Source organism: Gopherus flavomarginatus, chromosome 16, assembly GCF_025201925.1.
Source record: "Gopherus flavomarginatus isolate rGopFla2 chromosome 16, rGopFla2.mat.asm, whole genome shotgun sequence".
Taxonomy (NCBI): Eukaryota; Metazoa; Chordata; order Testudines; family Testudinidae; genus Gopherus; species Gopherus flavomarginatus.
In genome coordinates this window covers 5,035,959-5,055,308 of record NC_066632.1, presented here as the reverse complement: position 1 = coordinate 5,055,308, position 19,350 = coordinate 5,035,959, and the positions used below count along the sequence as shown (strand labels likewise).

Genomic DNA, 19,350 nt, shown 5'->3' with positions numbered 1-19,350 from the left:
GGGTCTCCTGCAGGAAAACCACAGAGTACCCCCCCTCCCGAAGGAAGGAGAGCACCTGGCCGCACAGCAAACCGTGACTCACCCCGAAGGTGAACAAGGAGTCACGGAAGCTGCGGACACGCTGGTAAGCCGCGGCACCCTGCTTCCCGGTTCTTTTGCTCTCCCCCATGAGGGCCCTCGCGGCCCGGAGGATCTGGTGAAAATCCCCCCATCGCTGGAGAGCAAGCTTCCAGAAACTCCCGCTTCCCCCTCCCCTTCCTCTTCCACTGAGCATCCTGCATCCCTTCCCCTCTCCGTGTGTCTCCTGCTGCCGAACAGCTGTTCATTCAGGTGAGGGGGGAGGAGGACGACAGGAGCTGCAGTGCTGCTTGGGAGAGGAGGGGGAGAAGTGGTGGGGGAGGGGCCTTGGGGAAGGGGGTGGAATCAGGGCATACCCCTCTAGCCCCCTGCCATGAGCCACTCAGGGAAGGACACCCCCACAACCCCAGCCAACATCCCCATCCCCCTGCCCTGACTCCTGCACCCCCATGAGCCCAGCCCTGACTCTTGCACCCCCCACAAATACCCAGCCCCCCACACCCCATGCCCTGACTCCAGCAACCCCCTCACACACACCTCGCCCCCAATCCTGACTCCCGCACCCCCTCACATCCCCACCCCCCACCCTGAGCACCAAATGGGAGCTCCTGCACACCCCACACTCACATTCCCACCTGCACACCTCACATCAAATGGGAGCTGCCTCAGGTAAGTGCTCCACAACCCAACATCCTGCCCCAACTCTGAGCCCCCCTCCCTAGCTCCTGGCCAGACCCTGCACCCCAATTCCCTCCCAAACTCTGCACCCCCACACTCAGCTCAGTGCAGAGAGAGATGAAGAGAATGGGCTAGAACCAGGGAGAAAGTAGGCACCTGCTCTATGTGGGCAGGGGCAGGGGAGATCCTGTTTACCCCCTCCCCAGCCCTGCTGCACTTGCAGTTTACCCCCAGCCTCTCCCTTGCTCCGAGGACCGACCCTAGTCCCGCCCCACTGTGCTTTTGCCCCTAGCCCCTGCTTTGCTCCAGTCAACAGGGACTAAACCTCCTCCCATACCCCACTGTGCTCATCTTGCCTCGTCCCCTGCCTCACTCCAGCTGGGGACCAATCCTTCCCCGCTGCCCCCACCATGCCTTGCTGTCAGGGTGGATAAAAATCAATGACTTTTTAAAAAAAAAATTAAAAATTGATTTTTTTTTTAAATTTAAATCAGCTTTTTGAGGAAAAACCTATCTAAAGATAGTTTTAATTAAGATACATTATATTTCATCATGGAGTAGGGATTATAAATTCTAATAAATAATCATAGAAGATATACCAATCTCCTAGAACAGGAAGGGATCTTGAAAGGTCATTGAGTCTAGCCCTCTGCCTTCACTAGCAGGATCAACTATTGATTTTCACTGCAGATCCCTAAGTGGCCCTACTCAAGGGTTGAACTCATAACCCTGGGGTAAGCAGGCCAATGTTCAAACCACTGAGCTATCCCTCCCCCTACTAATTCTATAGTATGAGACAATATATTCATGTAATGTTTAAGAAAAGTTTTGTAAATGTGTTCTGATAGTTCATGGATTAGGGACTCAATTTTCTGGGGTTCCACAGGCTTCTGTACAGATTATTTTGGTAAATCTTTCTATCTACCCAATGGGATTCAGTGCTCAGTCTAGAAGATACCATCAGAGATGCTTAGTTTTGCAGGTCTCAAACTGTGGATTTGTGTCTCCAGAGATAACATGCTTGTTAACAGCAAAAAATGTTTTAAAATAAATAAATAATATATAGAGGTGAGAAATAACAGACCTCAACTCTATTGCCCCTCTGCAAACGTGTGTACACAGCGTCAATCCCTTACCTCTCTTTAAATGTGAAAAGTTTCAAAAAGTTCAATGAATAGAAGATTGTTGGAGGCGGAGTAGATCTGGACAAGGAGAAGTAGTCTGGAGATTAACGTGAGAAGAGAGGGACATATGCTTTTTTGTTAAAATATTATGTTTGCTGTTGAAGAAAAGAAATCCAGAATACTTAACGTTGTTGTTTTAGTTAAATAAAACAATTCAAATGTCTGTCTGGTGATGTTCTCCTCCTAATACAGCCTGGCAAGAAAACCCTCCAAATATGAATGATTAACCTGTTGAATTGGAGATAGTTCACCTCCCAATGACTTCATAAATATCTGCTTCAATTATCTTTGGTAAATGAAATAACCAAACAATTATTCATTTTCTGATATAGCTGTAAAACTCATCTGAATAGTTTTCAGAATACATCACTGTTTAAAAATGTATAGTGTGTACCTTCAAAAATGAAACCTACGTCTATCTCTCAGTTGTGAAGAATATGTATTAAGGTTATAACAACGAACAATAATGCATTTTTATGTAGAAAACCATAACTAAATCGAGTCTTCCTGACTAGTGATTTAAATCATTATTTAAATCAAATCCACCCTGCCCTCTGTGCTCCTGCCCCTGGCCCCTTCATTCCCCAGGGGAGGCCACAAATATGTTTGGCGCCAGGCTCACAAAAAGTTAATCCAGCCCTGGTTACCTTCTCAGAGTAAGCTTTTGGTCTCCATTACACTGGAGTAAATCTGTAAACTCTCCATTGACGTCAATCTGGTTTACTCTTACACTGTTATCAGAATATGACCCATTGATTTAATCTTAAAAACTCAATGGAAGAATTTGTAGATATCTGTCTCTTCAGTGGAAGAGCTGTATTTAATAAAGGGGGCTGAGATCTACAAAATCCCTCCTTGGAGGCTACAGTTACTGGCACTGCCCTGAGAGGCGTGAACTTTTCCCATTTGTCTTAATGGGTTTTAACTCGGGAGCCTGAATGTGACCTTTTAAATGACAACACAGTTTAACTACATCAACAGACTCTATGTGGCTTTGTTTTTCTTGGCAGCTTTTGGAACTTGGGGGAACCAGACATGCAGGGTGAGGAGGAAGACTGTGTCAGCATGAGGTCTACCGGGACATGGAGCGATTCCAAGTGCTCCCAGCACAATTACTGGATTTGTGAAAAGACATGGATCTGCTGACCCACTTTTCAAACATGCTCTTGTTATGGGATTGAGCACAAGTCCTACTGCTCCTCCTGCACCTGCTCAGTGGCTGACAAGAACTCACTCCAGCTCCCCAATAGCTGAACTGAAGAGGATGTTTCTCCTGATTGTTAATAGTGCTCTCCTGCATGCTAGTTAGGGCTGTAGGTTCAGGGGTCCAAGTGATCCCAAAAAAGTGGCAGTATTATACCTCAGTCCTGCTCACTTCCTCAAGCTTTACCTACAAAATGCAGAGCAGCTACACACTTCAGCTAAAATTATCAATAGTTGAAATGTAACTGTGCTGACATGTAAATGGCCACCATTGGGCTTCAGAATCAACACCCACTTAAAACAAATGAGGAAAGTTCATTCCTCTCAGAGCCATGAGGCCCAATTCTTTACTTGCATCTGTTTTAAACCAGCGTAACAACTGATCTCAATGTCGTTACCTCTGCATCAGTAGTGTCTACTTAACTCTCGGAAATTATGGCTTATGTAGACTAATTCTTATACTTTAAATCCACTCCTCAAAAATATGACAGTGTTGACAAGACCCCTGAAGGGGGTGCAGCCACTTCACTCATACCATATATTTAGGCTTGGCAGAATTAGATTGTTTTTATATATACAATTTTGACAGATAAATAGTATCAATGTTTATTTAAGTATTTAAAAATTATCAATGTAAATGTTCACAGTTGTAGAAAATTATGGGCAGGTCAGACAATATTTTATGACAGTAGATGTAGACATTCAAAGAGTTAACACATTATCACCATTAAAACCACAAATTGTCAATGTCATATATCAGAATATACAAAGTAGATATCTTTAAATCAAACTAATATATGCTCGAGCAGTATTTTCTTACTTTATCCATCTATAAATTCTGATCATTAGCAATGAAAAATTGTTTGTAGGTTTGTGTACTGTGAAATTGACATTTACCAGCATTGAGTGATAAACATCAAATCCTTCCAAGCTTACATATATTCCTTCTTCACTTTCTATCACTCCATGCAATTGCATCTCTCCCTGCCTTAAGCCATGTCCTTTCATTCATTTGTGGAATAATAATTATGTGATTCTGTAGCTAGGGTCAAGTTGAGTTTTGCCCTTTAAAACAGGGATTCTGCTTTATTGTTACGTAGAAAGAACATAGCATATTTTCCTCAAACGTGCAGCAATTGTAACTGAGCACAGAATGGATTGTCTGAGGTTAAATCTGTTGCCTAGTTTGGATTATAATAATTTAAACTTGTGTCCTTTTAAGAGGTGCATTGCACATTGCCAGACTTTTTTTTGTACAGAATGACAAAATCATCTGTTGCGACAAACTCTCTGTTTAAAGATTGACCTAAGTGCTCTAAAATTGACGTTTGTTGGATTTCTTTAAATTTGGTGTGCCTCAGGAGGATGCAGGGTAGCATTAGTGATGCAAATTTGGAGTCATTCGAGCCAGGGATTCCAGAGATATAAGCCTGGAAAAAATAGCTATTTTTTTTAAAAAGGTTTCTAGGTGGGGGTTTTTTGCAGAGAGCTAGAGATCAAATTATTGATGGGATGCAGGTAAAAATGGTCTCAATCTGTTGAGTTTTACCCAAGGTAGTGTGTTGTACTCACTAAATCTTTGGGGGATCCAAACTGAGAACAGTATTTAAGAAAAATGTACATTTTTACACTGTATGTGCACCAATACAAAAAAACAACTAGAAAGCTTCCATGCCAGTTTTTTATGCTTTAATCCTCGACTCTTGTAAGAGCTCTAAATCAGCATAGTTAACTGGATTGCTTTGAAATCTGGTGTGCCTCATGGTGGCATAGGGTAGAGTTAGGGATCCAAATTTGGGGTCATTTGGCCAAGGAGTTCCCGAGTTACAGGTCCCCTCCAAAAAAACGGTTTCCTTCTTTAGCCTTCCGCTGTTAATCTGAGAGGTATTAATGACTGGATGAATCTCAGGTTTGGTCTACACTACAGAGGTAGGTCAATGTAAGGCAGCTTATGTTGATCTAACGCTGTAAACGTCTACACTACAATGTTGCTCCTGCCGATTTAAGTCACTCACTACACCGATTTAATAACTCCGTCTCCACAACAGGCATAGCACTTGGGTTGATATAGACACTGTATAGACATAGTATAGACACTGCATTGCTTACATCAGACTGTTCTGGCTGAGCCCAGGGCTCATGGCTGGCAGTGCCCCACAATGCCCCACACAGACAGTTAAATAAATGCAAGTGCTCCTGGTGAGAACATTCACTGCCAACAGAAGGAATTAGTGTGGACATGCAAAACCAATTTAATGACTGTGGTGGCTGTAGGTGTAACTTAAGTGGACTTAACTTTGTAGTGTAGACTTGCCCTCAGAGCCCTTGATGGCTGTGAACTCAGCCTGCAATTACCATATCTAAGGATAACCCCCAGACTAAGACAAAAGGAGTTTGGAACAGAGTGGTTGGAGGTGTTACAATTTGTGACTCATAGGTGCCAGATTTATTTTGGTGGAAATGTAATCAAACAACTTGGAGGGGAAAAAATCAGACATGTGAATGCTTCTTGAGATGGGAGGGATATTAGGGAGGGGAAGGAATAGAGTTAGAGGGGTGTGAGGCTGGAGCAAGAAAGATTCTGGGGAAGTGGATAAATAATGGATGGATGGTAAGTGTGGTGAAAGAGTTTGGGGGCTCAGGTGAGGGAGGCATGGCACCCCCCACCTCTGCCAAACCATTCCAACCCACCGGCACCCCAACCACCATGCAGCCCCAGCTCTGCAAGTGCACCTCAAACCCCTTTCAAACAAGCCACCCTTCACCACAACATGCCTGTACCCCACAGCTCTGCCAGTGCACCTCAACACCCTGGAATCCCCAGCTCTGCCAGTGCACCCCAACCACCTTGTACCCCAACATGTCCTGCCAGTTCACCCCAAACCTCTTCATGCAAACACCCCAGCTCTTCCAGTGCATCCCCAAATCCCAGCAATCTGAGCTTTGCCAGTGCACCTCAACCCCCCTGCACCCTCCAGCTCTGCCAGTGGTCTAGTGGACCCCCATCTTCCCTGCACCCTTAACTCTGCCACCACATCCCAACCAACTTATACCCCAATCTTCCTGCACCCCAATACTCTTCCACTGTAACACAGTTGTCCTTTGTTCCAGACACAGGATGTGATTCAGGTTATAGGAGAAGGCAAGTAATGGTAATAGGAGCATTTGTATATGGGAGTGAAAAGTTCAGGGAGATGCATTCTCTGCTTGCAGTGGGGAGGCCTAGCCATAGTAGGGGGAGGGGCCATGTTGGCAGGGGAGTGCACTGAATGGGTCAGGGGCATGGCTGGGGAGGTGTGCCAGAGCAGGGCTGGCGGAACACAGCTGATGTGCGTGGTAGGTAGGAATGGCTGGCTCAATGTGCTAATTGTGGGACCAGAAATGTATAATTGCCCAAATGACTACTAACTTCTAACAACACCACCACCACCACCACATCTTTTCTTGTTCCAAAAAACAGGAAATTCAACAGCAAAAGCCTGTTAGTGCAGAGTTAAGGTTACTTGGCAATATGTTGTCCGCTTGCAGAACATTGCTGTGAGCAAAACCCAAACTTCTGAAAACCAGGAAGTGCAGAATTAACATTGCCCAAGCAACCTTAACTCTACCCTCTTCCAGCAATGCCCAAATGCAAACTGTTAACATACATACTTGACTCTGCCAACCCACAGTTGCTGAGATCTACAAGCTTGTCACCTCCTTTTACAACCCATTCAATCTCACCCATAGGATTCCATCGAACACTTTTAAAGGCTCCCTACAAAAAAAGACTTGCCGATGACGTGTTCCCACTATACTTTTTGAGCAATGCCTCAATATGAACTCAGCACTTACTCTCACTAGCCCTTGGCACTATTAAGATCCAGGAGGTTCAAGATCCTGGCATACTCCCTCACACTTTGCCAACACCCCAGAAAGAATACCGCACATTACAATTTAAGAACTACTTCACAGACTTTTACAGTAACTCCCTTATACTTACTCATAGGATACCATCTCACTTTCACTTCACCACCATTAAAGCATTGCAATCCCCTCAAATTCTGTCTCCCTGCTGACAGTATCCCTTATAATAAAAGCCCTATGCCCTGCTATTGACAATCCTATACAGAAAGTATGAATACTGCAATCCGAAGGTATGCACATACCACCTCTCTTTCCTCACACAAGAGAAAATGGAAAACATTGATCTCCTCATATCGGTCACAGCTCTGTCACACACCTCAAAGGAATCCACAGATCTCGGAAATACACCTCTACCAAGCAGGGCTAACTACTGCTTCCACCATTCAGTAAAGCTACACCTGACACTGACCACACTCACTTCATCTAAAAGCTTAGGTTGCTTTCATATCTCAGCTTGCTACTGACAATACCTCTTGCAATAAAGCCCCTGGGCTCTGCTATCTGCATAACATATACAATTCTGCTGGAAATGATGCATACTGGATCCTGAAAGTACACATGCAGTAATTCCCTTTGCTCACACACTTCGGAGAATGCAAAACATAGATCTTCTCATATCATACTCATAGTTCTGTCACACAACTCAAAGTAATCCACATGTCTTACCTTAACTCAGCAGGCCCAACTACTGCCTCCACCATTTAGTGCAGGCACACCTAACACACTGACTGCACCTGAACTCTGTCCAAATAATTTACATTGGCCACTGCCAGCTCCTGGAAAAAACAGAGGGAAGGGGGTGTGGGCGACAATTTTTGTTGTTTTGTTTTTGTCCTTTAACAGTGTTCAATGGAATTCTGTGGGAGAGAGTGAATGGGCTTCAAAAGGTGATGAAGGACTTGTACATTTCTATGGGGTTGACACAGTAAAGGTATGTGTGTTAATAGTGTGTATTGAGGCACTGTTGAAAGAGGGCAGAGTTAAGGTTGCACAGCCAACCTTAATTCCGCATTTCCTGGTTTTCAAAAGTTTGAGTTTTGCTCAACTCAGCGTTCTGCAAGGGGACAACATATCACCAAGCGACCTTAACTCTGTGTTTACGTAGGGTTTTTTGGTAACAGAATACATATAGAAAAACAAGAAGAAAGCAAAGAAAGAAGCCCCAAGCAGGGCAGGGGATATTGCAGAGTGTCTGCAGTATCATGACTCACAGTGAAAGTGTCTTGGCCTGAGCATTATGCTCCAGCTCAGCTCAAACTATCCTGTTCAGGCCACTGCGATGGCCATTTCTATGTTGACTGTGGGCAGCTGAATATCATGATGTCTTGGGAGAACTCCAGATATTCTGTGCACAGGTTCTTAAAATCTGCCTCCTGGCTTTTGTGCTCACTTGGCCACTTCTCAATCCAAGTGTCTTTGCCAATGACATAGGAGATACTGGAAGGGACAAAGAGAAGATTTGTGCCTTTGATTCCAGGCTTCACTCACTACTCACTGATCTACCTGTCTGTTGAGTTCTTCAGGGATGGTCAGGTCTACTCTATTTGCAAGGATCCCAAAGACCACACCTGACTTGTACAGAATCAGAACAGATTGCATCTGGTATCATCTTTAATTCAGGGACATGGCCCATGGAGACAACAAATCCCAGCAAGCAATGATCCACATTCAACTGGTCCGATTAGGATGGACCATTGCTCAGATGTCCTGACCTTCCCCTATTCTCCTATCACTCACTGACTGGTCAGTTCTAATCAGACACCTAAATACAACCTTGGTTTCCACTGGATCAGCCTAGGCTATCCCACTGAACTGGTGGCACCTTCCCATTCTAAGCTTATTTATATATTTCTTTTGGGGAAAAATATATTTCCACCTCTTCAACTGAAGTTATTAATACAAATTCAGACCAATGCAATTCAGAAATGACTCTGAGCCAATAACCCTTGAAGCGAACTGAAAACAGTGACCTTCAACTATTGTTTGTGCTGGTTAAAGTGAAATGATTCACAAACTACAAGTTTCTGCCACAGCATTCTCCCCACCAACATGCAGAGATTCAAGGCCCAGGTCAAGGGCCTACTTACTTGGCTCTCAAGGCCCACAAATCACTTCTGAGGCCCCAGATTAAATAGTCATTAAGATCCAGTTTCAAAGCCTCACGACATTTTGCATAGCTGATGAACACACAAGTTTTTCCTTCTGGATTGTCATCAGTTCCTGGGGAAAAAAGAAAGAAAGATGCAGCACATCAGAAGTTGGAGAGCGGGATACCGAGTGCAGGGGAAAGAGATAACAGGATTAGGAAAAAGTGGAATCCCAGATGTTCTCCTGCAGCTTCAGTACAGAGACCTAGAGTCAAATTTAGCCCTAGAATAAGCAAGTGAAACTCTTATTGAAGCTAATCACTATAGTTGGAGCACTCAGATTAACGCACCTCCCAGTCATGACAATCAGGGAAGTGGCATCAGAGCTTACTTTGCCCCCTGTTCATTTTTCTTTTATCATGGTTGATAGAAGTCAATTTTTAGGAACATCCGATCATCCTCATCCATACCAGATTGGGGCAACGTCGGAGCTGGCATCTTGGCTCCTGCAGTGGCTATTAGTGGAAAATTATGCTTGGCAGAATTTTTTTTTTATTTTGACAGATAATATTTTTTGTTTGTAAGCATTTTTTCTATTTTTATCCATTTAAATTTTCACAGTTGTAGGAAATTATGGACAGGTTAGATAATGGGGGAAGTATCAGACTATAGTTATTTAATTACAGTAGATACTGAGATTTTAAAAAAGTTAAAGCATTATAACAGTTAAAAAACAAACTGTCAGCATCACACATTATAATTTACAAAGTAGAAATCCTTAAAACAAACTCTAAGGAGTTCTCATGCAACATTTTTCTTACTTTGCCTATCTGCAAATTTTGATTATTGTCAACAGAAATATTTGTCCATTGGTTTGTGTGTGTATGGTGAAATCAGTGTGACATTTACTGATAAAAATGAGGAAGGTTACTCACCTTGTGCAGTAAGGATGGTTCTTCGAGATGTGTGTTCCTATGGGTGATCCACGGTAGGTATATGTGCACCCCTGTGCCTCTAATCAGAGATTTTTGGTAGCAGTGTCTGTTGAGCCCACGCATGTGCCCTCCCTCCCTTGTGGCCTGCCTCGAGGCTATTTAGCACTGAACGGGTGAACACCCGTCACTTCCTTCTCTACTGCAGAGCCCTAGAGAGAACTCCGAAGGAGAGGGGAGGAAGGCAGGTTGTGGAGCACCTATACGGACACACATCTTGAAGAACCATCATTACTGCACAAGGTGAGTAACTTCCTCTTCTTCTTTGAGTAGTGTCCCTATGGGTACTCTACGGTAGGTGATTCCCAAGCAGTACCCACCTCTGTAGCCTGGGACTTCGGAGTTGAGTCTTTTACCCCAGAGAGTACTGCAGAGTTGAAGACGGTGTCAGCAGCCAAATCTTCAGTGATCGCATAATATTCTGCAGAAGTATGGGCAGAGGCCCAAGACGTTGCTCTATAGATTGCTGAGATAGGGGCATCCCTATGGAATGGGATTGAGGTAGAAACTGACTTCGTGGAGTGTGTACGGACTCTGGACAGAAACAAGTTGCGCCCTTAATAAGTGATTAATGCAACTAGAGACCCATTTGGATAATCTTTGAGCAGATATCACAGAGCTTTTGGATCTTTCTGTGAATGAAAGGAAGAGTTTAGGGGATTTCCTTAAGTCCTTCATCATGTCCAGGTAGAATGCCAATGATCTTCTAATACCTAGCTTATGCATAATTGTCTCCCAGTTGTCACAATGTGTTTTTTGGAAAAAACAGGGAGATGGATCTGTTGATTCATATGTAAAGTGCAGAGAAAGTAAGGAGAAACTTGAGATATGGCCTTAGAGTTACCTTTTTTTTTTTTTTAAAGACAAAGGCCGTGAATGGTGAGTGGGCCACAGGGCCACTATTTCTCCTATGTGCCTCGTTGAGGTGATAGCAATTAGAAGTACTGTCTTCATGGACAGGTGTAACAGAGAACAAGTTGCCCTGGACTCAGAAGGAGCTCTAGACAAAGCCTTGAGAACTAGTTTAAAGTCCCAGGGACTGGAGCGGGTGGTGTCACATGTGGGAAGAGATTCCCAATGCCCTTAAAGAATCTACACATTAGTGGGTGAGCAAACACCGAGTGGGAGTCCTTTTTTGCTGCGAGATGAACCTTAAGGGAGCTGAGTCAGAGTTTAAAATGTAGTGCAAAATGAGAGGGAGAAAAATGAGGTTGAGTCTCTGTGTTTGGAATGACACAAACTTGGAGTCGTTTCCATTTTGTAGGTAAGTATGTCGAGTGGTCGACTTTTGGTTGTGTTGCAACACATCTTTCAGCTTATCGGAGCATTCTTCCTCTAAGCTTTGGAACTAAGAAGGAGCTAAACCTGGAGGCGGAGGACCTGCAGGTTGGGATGAAGGGTCAGCCCATTGTTTTGAGAGAGCGGGTGAGGAATGGGCTGAAGAGGAACAGGAGGGCATATTGCCATCTGTGTTAGGTAAGGGAGCCAGACTTGTCATGGTCAAGAGGGGCAATCAGAGTAACTCTCGCTTTGTCTCATTGAATTTTCAACAGAACCTTGGATAGAGTAGGAAACTGAGAAAAGATATACAAGTGGGCCCTGTCCCAAGGGAAGATGAGGGCCACTGCCAGTGAATGTTTCCCCAGGCTGGCCCTGGAGCCGTAACAAGGACCTTTCTTGTTCCATTAAGTAGTGAAGAGATCCATAGCCAGGGTTCCCCAAAGGGCAGATATATCTTGAAGCGCCTCTGGGTTCAGTACACACTCGTTGTGACAAAATTCCAGCTGAGACTGCCGTCTGTCACATTCTGTATCCCTGGTAGATAGACAGCTGAGATGAGCACGTTGTAATGGGTGCATCAATTCCAAAGTTTGAGTGCTATCTTGTAAAGGGAGGGAGATCTGGCAGCCCCCTGGCGATTTATACAAAACATACAGGAAATATTAAATCCATCATGACTTTTGTGAGTTGTTTTTCATGAAAACAGAAAGTGTGCACAGGCATTCCTGACAGCCCTTAGCCCCAGAAGAGTGATATGGAAGGTCATTTCTGTGGAAGGCCATTTGTCCTGAACCTTGTGGTTATGTAGGTGAGCTCCCCAGAGTATTAGGGAGATGTGTCCCAGGGTAGTGAATGTGGGTAGCGAGAGGAATGCTCTTGCTCGTACTGCATCAAAGTTGGTGATGATAAAGTCCAGACACTGTACTGGGGTTAATATGCCACTACAGTGAAGAGAACCTTGGAGAATATCCTGTGTGGAGTAGTCTGTACTGATAATGATCCTGCCACAACAGTAAGCAGTAGGAAATCTCCTGTATGATGGTTGTATTGAGATACGGAAATAGGCACCTTGTAGGCTCAGGGCTAGAAATCAATCTCCTTGCTCTAGAGCTGGTCCTAACTGCTGTGAAGTAGGGCAAGGTGACTTCTGAGTGGCATGACAGGTATATAGATGGCAGCTGATGTTGTAAGGTATCATCGTGTAGGCCCTCGACCAGCTCATCAAACGTGCTTATAAGAGGCAGTTTGAGAGGTCAAAGACTGGGCTGCAGACTGTTCCCACTTTTGAGCCCTGGTCCTCATACACTGTGGCTCATAACAGCACTGAGATGGTGGGTATTGAGAAGATTGTGACCTGTGGTGTGGTTGAGAGGTATATCTTCTCTTCTGTCCCACCGTCTAGATTCCTAAAGAATATAATGTGGTCTGAGAATCCTTCAGGATGTGGAGAGAAAACCTGTCTTCTTGGCTAAGAGTTTGGCCCTTCAAACTGGACGTGTGTAGCTCTTTGGGCAATCTAGAGAGGTGTAGCCAAAAAGAAACCCCACAACCCGCCTCAGTACCACGGTCATGGAGACTGGGCTGGCAGCTGTAACAGCTACACCCAGTGCTGTCTCTAGGACCAGTCTTGCTATTAACTGACCATCTCTAAGAATGGTCTGAATCTGTTCTTTTTGTGTCTCCAGTAATGTTCCAGAAACACATTGGGTTTCCCATAATGAATAAAATTGTATTTGTCCATTACAGTTTGGTAATTCATGATTCTAAACAGTAATGTCGATGAATACATCATCTTGCCAAGCCTGATCGAATGGAGTTGACTTGGCATTATGTTGCTTGCTTCATGCCTTAAGCACATCCACTATGATGGAGTTGGGTTGTGGATGTTGAAAACAGTCTGTCTCTTTGGGTAGAGATGTAGGGGTTTTGTTGTTTTTGTTTTTTTACCTTCCGTTGCTGGTTAGTGCAATGGAGGCTGGTGTCTGCCAGATGACTGGTAGGGTCTAGAATCACCTCATTAATTGGAAGGGCAATTCTAGATGACAAGGTGGTGCGCAGAATTTCCACCAACTTATGATGTGTATCTCCAACTTCCTGTAGGGGTATCTGCAGTTTGTCTGCCACCCCCTTGTTAAGATCCAGAAAGTTCTTAAAATCTTCCTCTAGTGAAGAGAGGTGGGCAGCACAGCCTCACCTGGTAGAGATAAGGAGAACTGTCCTGGAGGGGTAGCTGCCTCTTTGGGTTCTTTTTCCTGTTCTGAAAAAGCTTCCTCCTGCCTTAGTTCAGGTGCTCTGGACAGACAGGCTGTAGCAAACCATGTGGTAGACTCTCTCCGAGAGACATTGGGGACGGTCGCGACATGTGTGTGTACGTCACCCAAGAATTACAATAGATCCTTGCGGGGGAGAGGGAGGAAGGTGGGCATGGGCGGTGGGCTTGCCTCAGGGGGCCCATGCCGTGGTTGTAGGTTGGCTTGATGGAATTGGGGAGGACCCCTGTAGTGTGATGGTGGGCCTCGATGAGCGGTCAGGGAAATGATCTCCTCCTGGCCAGTGACAGACTCATCAGTGGGTAAGGGTGGTGCTGACTGGGATATTGGCAGTATACAGCCTGGTGCCAAGAGCGATTCTGGGTGCCGGGATGTGCTCGATACCGGGGCCCTGGTACCAAGTAATGGGGATTGCGGTTCTTCCCCAACATCAGGTCTCCCGGGTACCAGAGCTCATGCAGTACCATGGGTTCATTTGGTACCACGGAGGAGTGTCCAAGATACATTGTCAGTACCAATAGTTGAGCAGAGCACTCCCTAAATGAGAGTTTTGTTGTGCCCAGTACAGAAAGTTTGTTGGTGCCTCTATTTTAGAGATGGTACAGTAATTGTCTTTCTCTGGGTACTGAGGCCACAGGTCTCCAGAGTGTAAGCAGAGTCAGAATGAGCTTTCCTCTGACATCTGGTGATGAGCTATGGAAAAGGACTTCAGGGGCTGATCTTATTTGCATGGACACACCACCCCGCCTAGCATGATGGGACTGCTTGCCCAAATGGTCACTTTGGCTGCTCCAGGATCTCCAGTCTTTGTTATTGGGGCAGGAGTAATAAAGCGTTGTTACCCTAGTTATGTGAATCAAGGCCAGGACAACTGTACTCGGCATTTTATGACAGAGGGACTTGCCCTCAACTAAGTAGCACTCAGTAGGCGAAAGCTAATTTTGACTCTACTAGGAGTTTTGTTACATGCTGCAGAGCTGAAATCACTGATACTTAGGTCTAAGCATCAGATGTGCTTTGGGCTGATGGTGCACCAGCACTGAGGTTCCCCTACTACTAGCTGAAATCATTGAAGAGCTGAAGTTACTGGGAGCTGAGATCACTGAGAGCTGTGTTAAAGGCGGAGGCTGAAGATAAGTTGGTGAGCGACTAGCAGAGAGGCATGGATAGCGGAACAGCTGGCAGTGAAGACTGCAGCAGAACCCTATGGAGAGGCATGGCAATCGGCTGTCAACCCAAACAGCGGACCATGTAAGATGCCCCCCATACCTCCCCGCACTTCCACCCAGGCTGGGAAGTAAACTCTGCAGAGGAACTTTTGAACTCTGAGAGCTGCACTGAACAAGGAAAGAAACTGTGGGTGGGGTAACTGTTGGGTTGCTGGACTTAAGACCCTGAGGGGAAAAGGACACTGTCATATTTATTTGGAGGTGGGTCTTCTGCTCATGGTTTGTGTTATGAATCCTGTTTGTGATGTTTCCCCAACATAATGCCACATTACCACCCATAGTGCTTGCTTACCAGTCAGTGGAGTACATGGATAAATAACTTTTTGGGCAAGTGCAAGAGCTGGGCCCAATGGCATTAGAGCAACCTACAGTACAGTTGCTCCATTTGAGAGCTCCTGCTCACTTAGCTGGGCTCCAGAACCAATACTTACCAACACACTTTACTGCAGGATCAGTGAAGTGTTCCTCCCCAGAACTAGATGCAAACCCCTGATTGCAGGTGCACTGGTAGCCTCCGGGGATGTTTTCACAGGTTGCAAAAGGAGGACAAGTAGACAAATTCCGACACTTGTCAACTGTGAAAGAAAGAAGGAACCTCATCATTGAAAGAGAGCAACGGATAAGCCTTTGCATGTTTTGGTTGATTACTTCACTATGGTTCAGATTAATTCATTAACCTTGTTAATCATGCAGGAAAGGAGAAAGTGTGTTCCTAGAAGAGCAAGTGGATGAGATGGGAGGACTAAGGCAGCTGGCCATTCTTCTCAAGATATCAGGGAAAGGATCAAGAAAAGCCCTCCATCCCCCTCTCCTGAATACAGGAAAACAGGAGGATGTGGGAGGGTAGCTGGGACAGCCTGTATTCCATATACAAAACTTTTATATGGTTATGATCTATTTTGTACAAAGTATGCCCTGTGAGGTATCATTTGGATACTAATAATCTGATTAATATTATTGTCTTCTTGAAATGTGTGTAACAAACACTGCATGTGAAATTATGAGATTTTGCTGTATGATTCTTATTGAAATATCTTGTAATTCCTGGGTAGGACTCATAAGCAAGTTCCTCAGAAACAAGAATACACTGGCATGCAAGCAACCTGCTAAAGAGTCATACCCTGTTTCATGGGAGATTCACCAACTGGGGTGTTCTCAACACGAAAAGTACAAATCAGTGGAAAGAGAGTTTGGTGCTCACATATTTTCTATCCAGATGACCCAGCAACGGTATTTCCAGCACACAATAATTGAGGTATAATAATAGGGACAAAAATACCTGTAAGAAGGGGGATAAAGATGTCTGTACCCACCTCTCCTGTCTACCTTCTCTCTCTCTGCTTATAACATCAATGAATCCTTGAAAAACAGTGAACTAAGAGGAGTGGTCCCAGAATGAAAGGAAATCCAGCCTGTGAACCAAGGACTGCCTGCAGCATCTGCTGCTTGAGAACTTGTTACAGTTTGATTTCAGGATCTTTACTGTATATATTGTGACTTGATATTGACAATTTCTGTTTTAACCATTACAAGGTCTACTGTCATTAAACAAATATTGTCTGACTTCCCCCATGGCCTGACCCCTCCATAGTTTCCCACAACCAAGAAAATTTTAATTGAAAAAAAAAAATCAAGTTATGCTCAGCCTACAAATCAGTGTGGCTCTATTGACTTTAGCAGAGCTACAGCAACTGTTGAGCTGGCCTCAGTCGTTAAACCCAAAGGGAGTTTTGTCTGAGTAAACACTGAGTGAGGACAATCAGAGTTTGTCTCGTTCCCACGTCTACACTGTAAGAGTGTAACTCACTTCTCCTATTGCCCAGTGTCTCCGTTGGACATTTATCAAATCATCTCAGAACACAGTTTGAAAGCCACTTCCTTGTAACCTGCAGCCGCAGTTCTACTGTGTATCAACTGACCCTCTGCTACTTTCATTGACAGCTGAGCCTCAGATACGTGCTTTGGATGCCACCATCAGAAGCCCAACTGCTCAGCAAAAACCCCTCTGGGGCTGGGAATGCAGAAGTTCACTTCTGTTCCCTGCACTGTAGCAGCTCCAGAGAACGGCTACTTGATACTTCCTCTCCCACACTCAGCTGGAACTAAGAAATGCAGAGGCACATGGTAAAGATAAAGGGACCAAACCTTTTTGGATCAAAAATATTTTCAGCTTATTTTACCCCCAACGGATTCAGCAGTTTGCAATAGAACAACGGGTCATGCCAGGCACAGTAGAAGCAGAGGAGCTCACAACCCTTGGTCATGTGCTCTTCTCAGGTCTCACCGCTTTGTGTTTGCGATCCAGCACTTTGCATCCCATTACACGGGGTACTTTCCCTTGTGGATTTAAGGTGGCTGGACGTTAGAGGAAGGAGGATCTGGAACAGTTTTCCAACAGGACTAGTGGTGGCAAATAACCCAACTAGTCGGAAGATGGAATTCACCCCATTCATATAATTCTGTTCTATGATGGGACTGTGAACAACAGCAGGGGCCTGGACTCAATGACCCAGATGGTCCCATGTCCTAAGGAAGTTTTACTAACTAAATCCTCCATTTGTTATATGGCTTCTCTGAGTTGCATCATGAGTGAGGACAGTGGTTCTCAAACTTGTCAGACTACTGCAGCCCTTTCAGGAGCCTGATTTGTCTTGCGTACCCCTAAGTTCACCTCACTTAAAAACTACTTGCTTACAAAATCAGACATAAAAATACAAAAAACTGTCACAGCACTAGGGTGACCTGATGTCCTGATTTTATAGGGACAGTCCTGATTTTGGGGTCTTTTTCTTATAGAGGCTCCTATTACCCCCTACCCCCATCCCGGTTTTTCACATTTGCTGTCTGGTCACCCTACATAGCATGCTGTTACTGAAAAATTTCTGACTTTCTCATTGTTATGTATCATAAAATAAATCACTTGGAATATAAATACTGTACTTACATTAGGGAATAGTACACAGACTAGTATAAACAAGTCATTGTCCGTAGGAAATTTTAGTTTGTACTGACTTTGCTAGTGCTTTTTATCTCGCTTGTGGTAAAACTAGGCAAATATCTAGAGCTGATGTACGCCCTGGAAGACCTGTGCGTACCCACAGGGGCAAGGCTCTCCAAGCACACCCACAACTCAGTCTGCTTGTGTCCCTCTTATCCTGTCCTCCCACCCCACCACTTCTCTTTACCCTCCTTCTCTCTAGCTAAGGCCCCAATCCTGCGATGATCAACATATGAGATCTCTATGCCCGTTAAGGTCAATCGGACTCCATAGGGGGCTCTTTGCAGAATCAGAGCCAAAAAGATCATAATCCCTTCTGGGTGGGAATTGTCTTTTGTTATTTAGCTTTACAGCACTTAGCACAATGGGGCTCTAATCTGCCAGGTGCGGCTGTAAGAACATCAGTAATGTGTTGATTCACAAGCCATAAGAAAGAATTCATAATCAACATGGAACAATAAATAGCAAAGGACTCAGTATGATAGGTAGCACGTGGACTTGCTTATTAACCAGTAATTACTAATAATAAATGTACACCAAGCCTAGCCACCAGCGTATTCATAGATTTAGAGGCCTGTGATGGAGAATCCACCACAACGCTTGGCAAGTTGTTCGACTGGTTAAAGACCATGACGGTTAAAAAAAACCTGGACATTTGTCCAGTCTGAAGTTGTCTAGCTTCAACTTCCAGCAATGGGGTCTTCTTAACCCTTTGTCAGCTAGATTGAAGAGCCCTCTATTATTAACTTGCTGTTCCTCAGGGAGGTTTTTCTAGACTGTGTTCAGGTCACCCCTTAACCTGCTCTTTGATAAGCTACTGGGGTCCCTCACTGTACGGCATGTTTTCTAGTCTTCTAACCATTCTCGTAGCTCTTCTCTGAACCGTTTCCTTTTATCAACATCCTCCTTGAACTGTTGGCACCAGGACTGGACACAGGATTCCAGCTGCTGTTGCACCAGGACCAAATACAGAGATAAAATAACCTCTCTGCTCCTACTCGATATCCTCCTGTTTATGATCACGTCAGCCTCTGTTGACTATGGGATTGCCCTGGGGGCTTGTGTTTTTAAGCTCATTATCCACCATGACTTCAAGTCTTCCTCAGAGTCACTGACTCCCAGGAGAGAGTCCCCCACCTGTAAATACATCCTAGACCTAACATGTGGCCATACTGAGGCACAGAGTGTTTGACTGCATCTAGCTCACCTACCGATCCAGCTCACTCTGTATCAGTAATCCGTCCTCTTCATTATTTACTGCTCCCCCAATCTGTGGATCTTCTACAAACTGCTGAACATGAGCACCCAATGTGACACAATAGCTGAAGGAGCTAATGCAATCCAGGGATGCATGAACAGGGGAATCTCGAGTAGGAGCCGAGAGATTATTTTACATGGGTATCTGGCCTTGGTGAACCAGAATTCTGTGTCCAGTCCCAGTGCT

The 19,350-nt window shown here is 44.7% G+C and overlaps 1 protein-coding gene and 1 long non-coding RNA gene across 4 annotated transcripts in view; one reads left to right on the top strand and one right to left on the bottom strand.

Annotated features, from left to right (window-relative positions):
* LOC127035287 (CD209 antigen-like protein E) overlaps positions 1–5,636 on the top strand; it is a 30,524-nt gene extending 24,888 nt beyond the window's left edge. For all 3 annotated transcript variants that reach the window (XM_050924996.1, XM_050924997.1, XM_050924995.1), the window contains one exon: positions 2,951–5,636. In XM_050924996.1, coding sequence (XP_050780953.1) covers positions 2,951–3,086 — 136 coding nt within the window. In that variant the 3' untranslated portion in view covers positions 3,087–5,636. The remainder of the gene's footprint in view (positions 1–2,950) is intronic.
* The window catches only part of LOC127035303 (uncharacterized), a 70,824-nt gene that overhangs the window by 50,386 nt on the left and 1,088 nt on the right, over positions 1–19,350 (bottom strand). Inside the window, exons 2-4 of the long non-coding RNA XR_007769645.1 lie at positions 15,340–15,483; positions 9,137–9,269; positions 8,261–8,486 (exon numbers count right to left, since the gene is read on the bottom strand). This is a non-coding gene — a long non-coding RNA (uncharacterized LOC127035303). The remainder of the gene's footprint in view (positions 1–8,260; positions 8,487–9,136; positions 9,270–15,339; positions 15,484–19,350) is intronic.